The following is a 15,481-nucleotide window of genomic DNA, read 5'->3' as shown; positions in this document are numbered from 1 at the left end:
ATACTTTTTCAAAATATACTTTATGTATACAAAGTATTTTGTCGGTTATTATCATTACAATAGCCCGCGAGAACCGATGGTCGTCATGTATTATACTAGTGTAAATATTGGATCAGGTGTACAGTACAGTCCAGTGTATTTTTTCCTATTGTTCTAAAAATTAATAAAGGATTGTTGAGATATACGTATTTCGAATTCAAATTATGTGGACACTTGCCTCATTAAATATTGATTGTGTACAGATTCCCTTTTTGGGATGAATTTATAAGTTGAAATCAACCTTTTATTTTGATTCAGAGTTAAAGTTCCCCTATCTCAATGTTCGCTTACAAAAATTATCCTTTTAAACTCCAAAGTGCACGGTCGACCGCATCGTAAAACGGTCGGTCAGCGAAGTCTAAATAACAAAGCTTTTTACTTATCCTCTCATGCAAAATAAACGTTACCACAAAAGCGGGACAACGGGTCTCCGATTCAGATAAATCTCTTGTATTTGTACACTAATTACGCATTCATAGACCGTTTCCTTGATCGCCCCCGTAAATGATTTCTCGCTAAGTCCCGTCTTAGATATTTCCATATCAAGACATGTTTTCTTAAGGGTCGACCACAAAAGGCCATCTCGACGCCCAATCTTTAATCCTATCTCGGGACCTTTGCGGGCAAATTTAAATTTCTTTAGAAATATCGTCCTTATTATGTATGTGCGGGTTTCTATTCCTTGTGACATTCGTGGGCGAGATAACGTAAGTTAAGTCCGAGACGAGATTGTTGAGAAAAAACTACCGCTAACTTCCAATAGATTCCATCTTCAAAATTTCCGTTGCTGAAAATTGACCTTAATACACTTGGTTTTAAAATAGATTTTTCGACGAAACTTTTTGGATTAGTACAACCTTATTTTGTATATGAGGTGATAAGTCTTTATGAAGGGTCAACCTTTTCTATAGTGGAGCTCACCCTTTTAGTGAAAAGAGTCCGTTGATAGCTGATTTAGGAATAGTGATAATGCATTCACTATGTGTAAATATATCATAGGTTTACTCCATGATAGATTGCCTTGCAGCGGTTTCTGTTCTGGGTACTATTGGTATAATATTTCCATTGATAATTTTGTTATCAAATATTAACATCTCATAGGTCCCCTAAGTTAGGCATTTTTAAAGGATTGTTGAATGCGAATGTTCTGTATGGGTGTATTGAATAGCTGTCATAGTTGCTTTGTGGCTTGGTCATGGGGTCCGTCCGTATTGACCTGCAGAATTCGTTGATTAAATTTTTATTTTTAATTAATGTTTTAAGTTATTTATTAGATTCCTTGTTCTAAAGTACTTATTTCTTGTATGCATTGTCAATCATTTAAGACGTTGTCATACAAATTGTCAATTGTATATTAAATTCATAATTGCTAATTAAATTTGTTATACTGCTGTTTAATTTTATTGTTTCGTAATAAGTTGCGAAAAATCTTTTGACATTATAAATCTACATATTATCTAAATATTTTAGAAATGTATTATATACTAACTGTGTATTTTACAAAAAGTTGTCGTGTTGAAAATGATTAGCGAGATAATGGCCAAGCCATCGCATTTCAAAATCAATTTTAAACCGCGTCCACTTTGATGTCCCTCACACTCCCCTTCACATTTTATTGTTTTTCCTCCATTTTTTGTAATATGTGGTAATGGTCGCTCCACACGTGTCGACAACGGTTATTACGAGTTTAAAATAGCCCCTCACATCTGGGTAAAGACGGTTGCGGACCAATTTTGGATATCACGTGTCTCATAAGATTTTGGATTGTTTATTTTTTCACTTACCTATCATAAAAAAAACTATTAAACGAGCCACAAAGGTACTCAATAATAGGAATATTTGTTGATATCAGAATATTTTAATAGACTAGTACATATGTCTCATCTATCTATTTAGTAGTTTTTTTTTTAATTAAATTCGTGTAAGAATTTGTTTAACTACTTTTCACTTTTTTAAATACTTACGTCACAGGCAACAACCCTGTAGTTGTCTAATATATATAAAACTTTATTTAAAAAAAAATCGACGAAATATTATTTCAAAGTAGCTATAAAATCACGCCCAGCTAAAGGCGGAACTGATTTGCGGAGGGCGAAAACAATTTGTGGAGTAAGGCGATAGTTTACTAAAATCACGTTTTTATGAAGGCGCGGTGATCAGAGAAATAATTTAGATATTTACGCCCTAATTGGTATAAAATTGGGCTGACATTTTGGAGTTACGTTATTTTATACGCGTTAAATTATAAAACGATGTAGTACTAACCTATACCGTCACTAGACCGATTCCTATTGCTGTTGCCTGGAAGAGATCGCTCTTAAACGCTATGTCTGCCTTCATACATATTACAGCTATATACATATTTTTATTACTTTTGTTACAACTATTTTGTCTTGGTATGCAATAAAGTCTCTTATAATTATTACTTATTACAATTTCTATTTTATTGTTATTTTTTTGTTATTCAAATTCCTTATTAATTGTATTAGTTACTTTCTAATTAAAAAACTCTTTAGCGAGTTCTTTTTATGGAACGATGAGAGTAAAATTATCGAATTTGATAGCAACGTTGCTAACTGAAATAATTGTGACGCGAATAAGAATTTCGCTTTAGTGCAGTTCTTTAATTTTTTTGCCTTACATAAAAACAATTTATTAAAAATTAATAATAATACTTATCTTTATAACGTGTAATTACGCATTACGTACCATCCGCTTCACATTCCGTTCAGTGTTAAAACACTTGTGTAATCAAGATACGCTCGGTCGAATCGGTCATCTTATTATTTTAGTTAAATGACCTGGAGGACGTCGACTATAACTTTAAATAATGCGTCATATCTCAGGAGAATATTTGTAATTAATTATGACTTTTGATAACATTAAAATAGAGACTATTATTGAAAAAACTTAAATACCATTATTGCATTATATTTATTCAATGGAAATGGGAGTCAATAAGTATCTTATGCGATAATTAATTAAACCGAAACGGTAATATTAATTTTTACACATAGTAGTGTAACATACTATGGTACTTATTAGGTACCAATGTGTATAATACGTAAATAAAATTTAATATACACATAATATTTTGATTAAAGCACTAAAAAATATATCGTGGGACATAAATAAGCGTGTCGCATAAATTGCGTTCCATTTTACGAAATTTTTATTTTTCATACCGCAACATGTCGTCAGTTATGGGTCACAATTTGCACCATTCGGGTTACGGTGCGGGGTGGGGGCGGAAGGGGAAGGCGGTCATTCAGCGACGACGGACATCCGCCGCATAACAAGTCGATCTAGCCTCGCTTATAAATATCGCATCCTTGAAAATAGGACGTCTTTTAAACGAGTAATTGGAGAGACCAAATTAGGAATATACGACTAGGTATTGGATGTGTATTTTATGTCATTATAAATAGAAGAGTTATATATAATATGAATACAATGTGAGATCCCTTACATGCTTTTAAAATGCATTAAATATCTAAATTTGATCTCAAATAAATTAAAATTGAAAATATTAATTATGTTTATTATTAATTATTGCTTATATGCATTCTAATGAAAATAAATAATTATAATGAATACAATAGTCAATTAAACTGCTGTACAGGGTTAAGAGAAAACGAACCTTCTAACTGCAATCCTTACAAGGGTTGGTACTTATAATATATATCATACAAGAGGAAAACTGTGGCTGTAGTTCGCTACGATGTCCGCGAGAGGCGTCGGGAAGCTAACAACTGCCGTCCGGAAGCAGCGCCGGCGGCTTCCGGCCGAATGTTTTATACGTACTATATTCAGATTTTTCAAGAACTGCTTTAAATTTTATGACTTTATTTTCACGTACATGGACTAGATACAAGTGCTTGTCATTTACCACTTTTGTTCCTTTTGAAGATTTTTCAACTTTCATGACATTAGTAGTGAGTTTGGAGAAATTTGTAAAATTCTTTAATTTCAGACTGGGATTCTGTAATTTCTTTTATTTCATCTTTTGATATTATTATTATATGTATTTATTTGATCCTAAGTCATTACCGTACCTATATAATTTAAAACTATTTGGGTTTGAGAATAGTAGGTCCAGTCGTGTCAATTTACGTAGTATAATTTTACTGTAAAATATCGTTAATAATTGAAAGCTAAACTTTAAAATAAGTAGATATAAGATTACGCAAATGAACAGTATTAATTTGTTCACTAATATTTAAATATAATTAAATTTAAATGATATACAAATAAATAAATAAACTCTTAAATACACGAACCTTTTATCAAACGTTATTTAAGTTTAAAAAAAAAAATTGGCCATATATATTTTATTTACATCTAACGGTACCGTGACGGTAACGACTTTTTAGTACATTTAATTTGAATTTAAGAACATAACAGTGTCTAGTATACATTAAAAATTAACATTTAAGCTTTACTTGATCAAATCACTGCAAAACATTAGTCTTGCTCACGTCTTCCACATTAAGATTCAAATCAATGTCATAAACATGATATATACAAGGAGATTAATTAAACTGTTATATATTTTATCAGCTTATGTACTTAGAAAGTAGATTTTAGAGATTTATTTATTTGTATAAAGTACACTTACAATACGGAAAATATTCGTAACACATATATATATAAATAACCGTATAGTTATATTACCCCATACGTATAACAACTTACAAAACTGGTATTAATATGATTTTAGTATGCTAAGGTTTTTTGAAATATATTAAAAAAGACAGCGATTTTTCCGTTCTAAAATAATAGCTTGTCAATGAGTTTAGATTGGACTTATTACATCTTAGAATTTATTTCAAATTTTAGTATCTAAATGATACTAAACTCGTAAAATGTTGATATCCGGCTTAAGGTTATTTTGATGCGCATATCCTTCAAATGCTCTAATCATTCTAGTCTAGTATTTCGTAAAACACTTTTTGACATTTCACGTTCGTGTTCCGCGGTGAGTTTCGAGTTTATCGAAACAGACTGTACATTTATAACAATTGAACGAAATAAATTTTGTTACATGTTCATAGTAGTCGTTCGTAAAAATAAATGTTCGAAAAAAAGCAAAAACATAATGGTTAACACACTGTCCGGGGTTAAGCCACCCGCTAAGGGGGGGTCCAGACGGGTGGCGTTTAAAAATTTCACCCCCACTGATTCCCCCACAATGTCCATAATCAACGATTGCCTTTTGAAATCGAAACGGTTGTTAAACTCGTGCTGGGACTGCGTCTTTAACCGTGGCTCCGGTCGCTCTGACTTAAGAATTTTCACGGTATTTGGAGTTTATAATGGATATTACTTTTGGTTTTTCTATTATATTTATATATAGATATCGATTCTATACTAATATTATAAATTCGAAAGTAACTCTGTCTGTTTGTTACACTTTTACGACCAAAGTATGGAACTGAATTTGATATAATTTGGTATGAAGCAAATTTGAACCTTAAGGAAAGGCATAGGTTACTTTGTTTTACCTAACGTCTGACGACCAACCCCTAAAATTTGTTAGTATATTATATAAAACTAATTACTCCTCAAATTCGTTTAAATCACAAGTTCTAAATTCGTTAATGAAAAAGATTGGCTCAGAAATTTCGCTGTTAAAATATTTTCATATATCTTAAGTTCCATTTAAAAACCACCGTCGTGATGCATCGAAGTGTTCCGATCATTGATTCCAAAACGGTACCGTCAACAAAAGCTAGACAAGATATGCTAAGCCAACTAAATCCCATACACAAAGCGACCAATCCTTACCCACACGGTTATTGTTTAATTATCGCCATTATCACGTCGAGAGACCGATCTTATCATAATGAAAATACTCGCTCCGTAACCGCGTAAGCTGGATATCGGTATTTGTAATGACACGAAAGAAAATATCATTAAAATTATTGGTGTATTGTGAAATATTTGTGTTTAAATTCTACTTGCGACATTACTTTTTTGTTTTACCTTTTACGGTTTATAACCAGTGGAGATATAGGATAAATTAGCAATTGTTTTTCCTTGCAAAGCGTTCACATAAGTTTGGCACTAAATATAAACATATATATTTTAAATTTTACTTGAAAATAATTTTTTAAAATATTATTTTATATGCCACAACGGTATGTCACAATTAATGAGCATTTTACATGTATATAAAAAAATACTTACTATAAATATACATTTTTAATGAGTGTAATGAAAACAATATCATAGAGCTATCCAAAGTCCACACTCAGAACGTGAGGTATAATATTTTATAACTAATTTAAATATTATTTCATTTCTCAATAAAAACATCACTATGTTTTTAGTACTAATAATTTATATTGTTACTGTATTCGGCTTAATGGCCACAGATAATTATTTTTTGACACTGACAGATAAAATAAATTACGCAATTACATAATGAGAGACACATACTTTATGTATATAAACGTAGTATTATTATTGCCAACGATAAAAACTAAATTAATGTCTATGACATTTAGTACTTTTGTATTTTAAATTTAGGAAAATGCTTTATGTATTATAATATATATAAAGATTAGTTGTGTTTGAAATTTGTTAAGAGTCTTAATATGTATCAGCTAGATCATACGGATGTATGATGGCTAGGATCGATACAATGAACAATGCTTAAAGAAAAAGGTCAAAATATATCAATATCGTTATGTTGTATCTTATACAGGACTAAACAAAACGTTTCAAAATATAATATTTTTCAGATTTCAAATAAAAACAAATGAAAATATTGAGGTTAAAATTAGTTTACAGTATAGCTTAAATCTACTCGTATCTACGCGATACTCGTAAAACTTCTCATTTTAAATCGTCGAAATGTAACAATTATTTTCAAAATTTTATTCCACTGTATTAAGTTATATTTTCTTTTTTTTTGTTATTTTAAACATGATGTATATAATTTTTTCCGGTCGGTCACAACACAGTCTGACCGTTACATTTCAATAATCGTCTTAACATTCGAGATCGGTTATCGCGCCGCGCCCACTACTCGTAGTGATGATCGCTTCTTATCGATAACATTTTGCTTTATAATCTTGCCCAGTACCATACTAGGGTATTAAGTTTGAATCTATTAGTTCCAATCCGCAGTAATCAATACCGTTAGTTCAAAGTTCCAATATCATTATATAAATAAATTGCTATATGTATATTAAAAAAAAACATGTATATTAATTTTTTATGTGTTTTACATATAGAATTCAAATGTATAAAAGTTTGATGTGGTGAGTGAGACGCATTCGTATATGTTTATTAATTTGAATTTGAGTCGTTTCCCATCACTATAAGTGCGTTGAGACATAACATAACAATGGTGTCCACGATCAAATTTGTCTCAGTCTCACAATGAGCAATCAAATTACAGTCAAACCAGAGGCGCAGCTTTACCTCGCGATTTGACCACCGATCACATAATAATCGTTGATGGAATTCTATGAATATTATGTACCTACCTACACTCATTTAATTACACTTTTCATAATTCAACATACGCACGTTTTTAAGGAAATATATTTTTTCATTAAAGTCAAGTTGTTTCCTAACAGCGATTTATTTCTCTCGTGCCGCGATAGTGTTACATATAGATTTCAATATCAACATTCTTAACCCAAGCGTGTGTACGTGATTCCGTCATGCGTATATTTCATAAGATTTTAGAGGTGCATGAATCACCCTAGACACGGAGGGGCTATCAGTCACGGCTGCCGACGTACCGGGCCCGTGGACCTCCTGCTTAGCATTCGTACCGCGCGCCTACCCTAGGCCTACACTACGATATGTGAGAGCTATTACTAGACACTTTGCCCGCGTTAATATTGCGGTATATCTTCTATCGGGAAGCATTTACATCTTTTTATTTCAAAGTTTAACATATTTTTTTCCTTGTTTCAGAACCTAGTAACTACGTCTGCTCTACTTGCAAAGCGCGAGTACACTCGGCCTGGCGATTAGTTCAACACGTTCAACATGTGCACGGTGTGAAAATATACGTCGAGAGCATGCCACAACACCCTCCGAATAAACAAAATCATTCGTCTTCGAGTACTTCTTCTTCGAGCTCAGGCTGCTCCTCTAGTGGTGCGCCTCTCCCACCACCTTCGCTACGCCACCATCCATTGTTGCCACCACCTGACCTACATTCTCCTTTTGGAGTAGGTGGTCTATTGCGGATGCCACTACCGGGTAGTTTACCACCGTTAGCTCACCCATCAGTACCTCCAACACCATTATTTGCACGACCAAACCATCATGATCATCGATTTCGGATGGAACAATTAGTTTCCGAACAATTTCGTCACCATGGTCTAAATTTGGCGGCAGCAGCGGCAGCTGTTGCAGCTAACTCTCTTCCTCCACATCAAGCATTTCCATCACCTGCGGATCGACCACCTGTAGTTCCAACGTCACTTACGGGTCGAGAACGACAACCACCCGTATCGCAGCCTCTCTCTTTAGAACCCCAGCTGGATTTTTACTCGCAGCGCTTGCGGCAACTGGCCGGTACGACCAGTCCAGGGGCGGCCACAGGCAATTCGAGCTCTCCTAGCCCCAGGAAGCATTCACCTCCGTTCGCTTCCCCGTCGCCCTCCCGAGTCGGTCAGACTCCACCGGCGGGCGCCGGACCCGGAACGGTGGACACTCCTCGAGAAGCCATAAAGCCGCACAGTTCAATATCCCCCGAACGTCGTATTGAACCACAGACCGCTGACGCGCCGCCACCAGAACGGCCTTCTTCGACACCTCCAGCAAAAAGGAACAACGATGAAGCGATTCATACTTGTGAATTCTGTGGTAAGAAATTCCGATTTGAAAATAGCTTAATAGTGCATCGTCGCACACATACTGGTGAAAAACCTTTCAAATGTAATCAGTGTGATGAAGCGTTTGAAAAAAACTCAAAATTAAAAAAGCACATGAAAATGCACCGACGAGGGTCTGAAGCGAATCCCGAAGATGGTGATTCGGGCGGTGATACTGGTGAGGATGACTCTGAAGATGATTTAGAGGATGAGGAATTAGATGGAGAAGAGGAAGAAGAAAATGAGGACGGTGAGGAGGTCGAAGAAGCAGAAGACCTTACAGTATCTAATAGCAGTGCACCTTCGGCTCCACCACGAAAACAAACTCCTGCTATACCTGCTCATCCTCCTTCGGCTTCTGTTGTTGGTGAGCTAATGGATAAATTTGGTTTATCTAATATTGCTCAATATAGTGAGGCTTTTAAGCAAGCACTTCAAGAATCTGGAAATTCACTTAAATGGCAGCTTGCCAAAGACCGAGACAATAACAATGGTCCACCTGCAGAAAAACCAAATGGCATGCCACCTACCGCTGCTTTACGCTTGAAGGAAGAGTTCGCTAAAATGCCACCCCAACCACATCCACTGTTCAATCCTTTTGAAAACCCATTTGAAGCTTCTAAGCGAATGAAATTGGATATGGATAGAGGCGAAGGTTGGTGGCTGCCGACGTTACATGCACAGCGACCTCCTGATAATATTTTTGATGGGCTTAAAAATAGTAGTAATGGTCTGCTACAGAATCCCCTTTTAAAATCAAAGGATGGACGCCGCAATGACACTTGTGAGTTTTGCGGAAAAGTATTCAAGAATTGTTCGAATTTGACTGTTCATCGGAGATCGCACACTGGCGAAAAACCATACAAATGTGAACTATGTTCCTATGCATGCGCGCAAAGCTCAAAGCTGACGAGGCATATGAAAACTCACGGCCGGCTCGGCAAGGATGTGTACCGTTGCAGGTTCTGTGAAATGCCCTTTTCAGTGCCCTCAACGCTCGAAAAACATATGCGTAAATGTGTTGTGAATCAAAGTAATGGTGCTCCTCTTGCTTTATCCGATGACTCTAACGCGTGTCGTGATGAGGCCTCGTGACTCTACCCGTGGGGTGGCCTCCGCTTGCCACCGCCAGCGCCACCCAGCCAGATCTTCTAGGTCTAATTTTCAAATAAATTTCGTTATTCGTACCTCTTAAATTACGTCCTGAGTACGTAACTATACGTTATTGGCGAAAAAATAAGAGGCATTTGTTCAATTTCTAGTCTTAAGGAATGAATGTAACGAAATTACTATTTAATATATCACGCATTGCAATATACGCCCAGAAATCCTAGAATCAAAGGGCATTAATGTAAGTTATAGATACCTTTAGTAACATATCTTTTGTGTGAGCCAGTGTTAAGAGTTTCCGTTGTGTTGTTGGTGTTAGTCGATGAGTTTTGGTTATGTTCTTCGGAGGCTGTACTATGATCTTTACGTTACGTATTTTCGACTTTGTTTTGACATGTTTATTGATTGTAAAAAGAAACCAATGCCAAAGTTAGCTACGTTGATTTATACATTATAGTACATTTAGTTGTTAAGCTGTGTATAGCGTCAATTAAAACAGTTTTTCAGTATTTTCTAAGATCTTATCTAGCATTGTGTATTTAGGTAAGTTGTTTCGTAATTTTAGGATATTATGTAAAATACAAAGCAAATGTTTCCTATACTAGTTAGAACTTGTAAATACAAACATATTGTGTAATATTTAAATCGAGTACCTACCTATTGATGTTCATATAATTTATAGACAACAATATTTCGAAAATTATAAATTCCTTTTCGGCGAGAACGGTCAGTTTCCTTTAATCGATAATTAGCGTTGTAGAAATCAAAATTGGTATCGTTAATGGTAGGTGTTATTACCAACAAGGTACTTCTATATTTAACTAGTGTTAAAATTTATTAAATTAATAAATCTTGTGACGCATTTGATCTTTATTTCCACGCTTTTATTTCGACTGAATGAAAGCAAGTTATTTTATTAAGACTGAAAAGTATTCCAGTTTTTATTTTATTTTTTTATAAATAAATTATTTCATGTGATTTGTGGGAGACCTGTACCTTAATTAGTCCAAGCGTGAAATCTTTCAGTATACGTACTTAATATAAATTATGATAGAATTTATATTAGATAATAATAAGTAAATTATAATAGATAACTCCATTTTGTCTCCTGAATCGATCTCCTTTTGTTACGTCTATAATTTATATTTAGGGCCTCTTTGGGTTTCGTAAACACAGCTATTATAATACGGCACCTAGACGGGCCCTAGATATTCTTTCAAACACTTATTACCCTTAGCTACGAAGTCGATAGATTATTTTAGAAGTATGTAATCGCTTGAATGTTCGATTAATAAGTTATAAGTAGCTAAGTGTATAAGTGTATTATTAACAGTTAAATTAATGTCATCGCCTTATTTATTTTCAATTTAAACATTTAATGTATGTATCATAGTATTTATTAATAAATCACCTCTCTACGAAACGGTAGACGTAGTTTTTACTAGTACAAATATGTAAAATAATTGTTTAAATTCAAACTGTGGTAAATTTATACTTTCTTCGTGGAGGGGAGATATAGATTTAAGTAAAAGGACGAAAGACGGAGACGAAATAGAAAAAAAATTACAAATAAGACAAATTTTATTGTGTAACTACGTGAAAGATGAACTGTTTTTATTATTTTTCATTTTTATTATTTTTATTTCAATAAATATCCACGATTTGTTAATCAGACATGTTTTTGATTTACCCGTTCCTTTTTAAAAAATAAACTTTAAAAATTGGTATAACATAAAAGTATTAAAATTTGCCATTAATGTATAGCCTATTCCAATGGAAGTAGGAAAAAATATAAACAAACCTTAGATTTATGTATTTCATGCGATTTACTAATAACCCAGTTATATTGTGCACTACTAGGAGTTTACGATTAATATATCTTTATTTATAATACAACACTATTACACTTAACTAGTTATTTCCTTTTAATTTTACTTCCGTAATTCCGATAACAGTTTCGTCGACGTTCAAAACGCCAGTTTTTCGCAACTCCATACTGAATATCATAGATTAATCAAGCTCTCAGCCAATGATATCAATGTTGTTTATTTGGCTTTTTTCCTCTCATGGTTGAAAGAGAGTATAGTGAGTACAAATAAAATAAAATTAGTACACCTAAAGTGAAAGACAATAACAACACTGGTTATAAAGAATTATAATTAATTATATTACCTGAAATAATTTAGATTTCGTAAAGTCGTATATATATTCGTGAAGATAGGTTACATAACGTTAATTTCTTTGCATAATATGGTTATCTTCAAAAAAGTATTGGCTTAGTAAATTTATACAATATTTCTATGACTTTATTAAAACAACCAGTACCTTTGAGCAATCATATTCACAATATTTTAGCTAACGAACTTTCTGTAAATCACTAGCGACCCGCCCCAGCTTCGCACGGGTGCAATGCTGATACTAAATATACTACAGAATGTCGTTCACGTTCACAGTTTTTCAGATATAAGACAATACAAACCGCTATGTCCCTGCGTTTTAAATCTGTAATATCTTCGAAAATATTCATTTAAATTACATGCTGTAAAGTGCCATATCGATTTATATCAAATACACAATATATTTAAGGTACTTAATTGGATAAGGATTAATACTGCATTGCTTACAATCGCTTCGAAAATAAGCCATTATTTCTCGTAAAAAGTAAAGGATAAGAAATGGTTATTGTGGGTTATCCCTATGAGATAGACATATACCATCGTATGTACCAAGTGTTTATTTACGACATCACTTCAGAAACCTCTAATGTTATTAGTGTTTCTCTACCATATTGTGCTTGTATTATACATATAAACCTTCCTCTTGAATGAATCTATCTATTAAAAAAAACGTATCAAAATTCGTTGTGTAATTTTAAAGATCTAAGCGTACATAGGGCAGACAGCGGTAAGCGACTTTGTTTTATACTATGTATGATATACGTAACAGTTAAAGGGAGTATAATATACTGTTTAATTTTTTGTTACATAATATATAAATGTGTAACAAAAGAGTAAATAAAAATATTTCAAAAAACAAGAAATATTAAAGTTTTTGATACGTACGAATCCATCAGTCATTGTTCTATATTTTAACACTATTGCTATCCTACCCAATCATGACACAAATTTGGATTTACAAAATTCTTTAGTTATATGGTTACAGACTGTAAAAGAGAGCTTGAACTATTTCTATTAAAAAAATATATCAATTTTTATTTCAATACGTGTGTTTTAAGTTAGTCTATAAATTGACAGTGCTGATATTATATTAATAACAAATCTATCAAATGAGACTTACTTCGTGAATTGCGTGAAAACTATAAAAAATAGCCTTACCGTTTTTTAACACAAAAAACTGTAATTGTTTATTGTAGATATTGAATATTTATATTATTGTAGTTTCCTACCGCATTAAATCATTAATACGTTATATTATAATTGCAATAGGGCGACGAACCCAATTATTGACACCAGGAGCTTGTTTAATTTAAAATGACATCAAATAACAAAATATACATAACCGTTAAATTACTGTAATAATAATATTTTTTATTTTATAGTTTTATCATCATTTGCAAAAAGATCACTCATCTATAAATTGGAATCCATGACAACTTACATAAACATCAACACTTAAAATGGCAACGTCGTAAGTCGCAACATACGGATACAATCATACATCACACTAGGCGCATTAAAATTGAACCTTATTTCTAATTAATGATAGAGTTCAAACCACTTAATTAAACTGCACATATTATTTACGTTAGTATACATATAAGACTAAATACTAAAAAATACAGCTAGGCTATGCTATAATACTATTTCTATGATATATATGTATCGTTATTAATATAAGTATCTTTTAAGAGCAGCTGTGGATACTATGCAGCATATGTTTCGCAATGTAATCACCCCCCCCCTCCCTTAGCTTCAAGCAAGTGCCTCACTCAAGTCTCTTTTTTTATTGTAATTTTAACACTGTAATCTCTGATCTCGTAATTTGCAAATATTTGAACCAATTATCCGTAAGAGAGATCAATTGAAAAAGCTAAATAATTTTGGCATCATTGGCATCCTTTGTATGATACAATAAAATCTAATTTTGTATCCTAATATAATATAATATCCTTGCCAATAAAGCAAGAATTTATTATAAAAAAAAAAAAAAATCTATAGTTTTTGTTAACAAATATCACCAACACTATACCACATATAATACTACAATAACACATATATAAGCATGATTGTATTTATATGGTTATGTGAAGTTTAAAAATGAACTACAACACTTGCAAACTAGAAGAAACTCATAATAAGCGAGATGAATTTTTCAACTAGGTGGAAAGCTAAATCTGAAACTCAAAGCAGCACTCCCTTGAGCTCAATTTTGATGATAATTATAACTGCGTCATTGGATTTTTGAAATCTTAATATTCTTAACCAGGAATCGTAACCTCTTGAATTGGTTTTGAAAAAAAAAACCACATACGTTAATATTACACAAATCGACGGTGTCGCTAATAATGATCAAATTCTGAGAAGTAATAACAAATTTTAAAGTTCAAGGAAAACCTTGAATATGTCTTTGATTTAAACGACACTCGTAGGTAACTAAAATTATAGGCAACATTTATTTATTTTATATCTTAGCGTTTAAATCATATCAAATCTTAGTTCCTAAGGAATGGTTAATATTTCTTAAAGCGCCTTTGTCTATGGACGGTGGTGACCACTTACCATCAGGTGGCCCATATGCTCGTCCGCCAACCAATGCCATAAAAAATATACATATTCAAGTAAATTATATATAAATACATAGATTAATCTTCGTTTAAAATTCTTTAACACTTTTCAACGTGACTATAAATAGTACCTTGCATTACTTGTAACAGTAAACGTTGTATTTGTGGTACAAACAGTTTGCTTTAGTTAAGGTAAGGGTGATGTTTTTCTAATGGTAGGTATTTAGAAGCGAAACGAAATGCTTTGATATAATGTGTACTTCAAAATATTGATGTCGATAACCATTCTTCACGACCACGCAAACGTAAAAGCACATTTTCTAATTCTCAAGTATGTTTGCTCATAATTGAATTTCTTAATTATGAATTAATCTAACGGTAGCCCCACGTGTTCAGGCCCCAAAGAGTTCAGACCCAACACCAAAAGCTTTACGGGTTTACCGAGGCACAGCGTAACTCTCCCAATTTACTAACCCCAGCGTGCTAATGAAATTTACCTGACAGAAAAACCTAATGACGCATCACTTGCCTGACGCGAGATTTTAAATCAGGACTTGCAGCAAAATATGTTAGAAACCAAGATAGTTGCAGACTACCTTGTCTACTACCTGTCTTAAATACATTTAGTTGCCTTTTTTCAATCAATGTGGTTATCACTCGACAAAGGTTTATCTCATACGATTTTATCCTACGAGGTAACTGAATTTATTTCATACCATTTTAACACAAAGTACATGATCTTAAT

At 33.1% G+C, this 15,481-nt stretch overlaps 1 protein-coding gene across 2 annotated transcripts in view; it reads left to right on the top strand.

Moving 5' to 3' along the window:
- Positions 1-11,549, top strand: part of LOC125068869 (B-cell lymphoma/leukemia 11A) — a 34,698-nt gene extending 23,149 nt beyond the window's left edge. For both annotated transcript variants that reach the window (XM_047678220.1, XM_047678218.1), the window contains exon 5: positions 7,975-11,549. In XM_047678220.1, the coding sequence (XP_047534176.1) occupies positions 7,975-9,977 (2,003 nt within the window). In that variant the 3' untranslated portion in view covers positions 9,978-11,549. The remainder of the gene's footprint in view (positions 1-7,974) is intronic.
- The last annotated feature ends 3,932 nt before the right edge of the window (positions 11,550-15,481 follow it).

Source organism: Vanessa atalanta, chromosome 14, assembly GCF_905147765.1.
Source record: "Vanessa atalanta chromosome 14, ilVanAtal1.2, whole genome shotgun sequence".
Taxonomy (NCBI): Eukaryota; Metazoa; Arthropoda; class Insecta; order Lepidoptera; family Nymphalidae; genus Vanessa; species Vanessa atalanta.
Note: the sequence above shows the minus strand (reverse complement) of the source record. Positions and strands in the feature narration are given on the sequence as shown.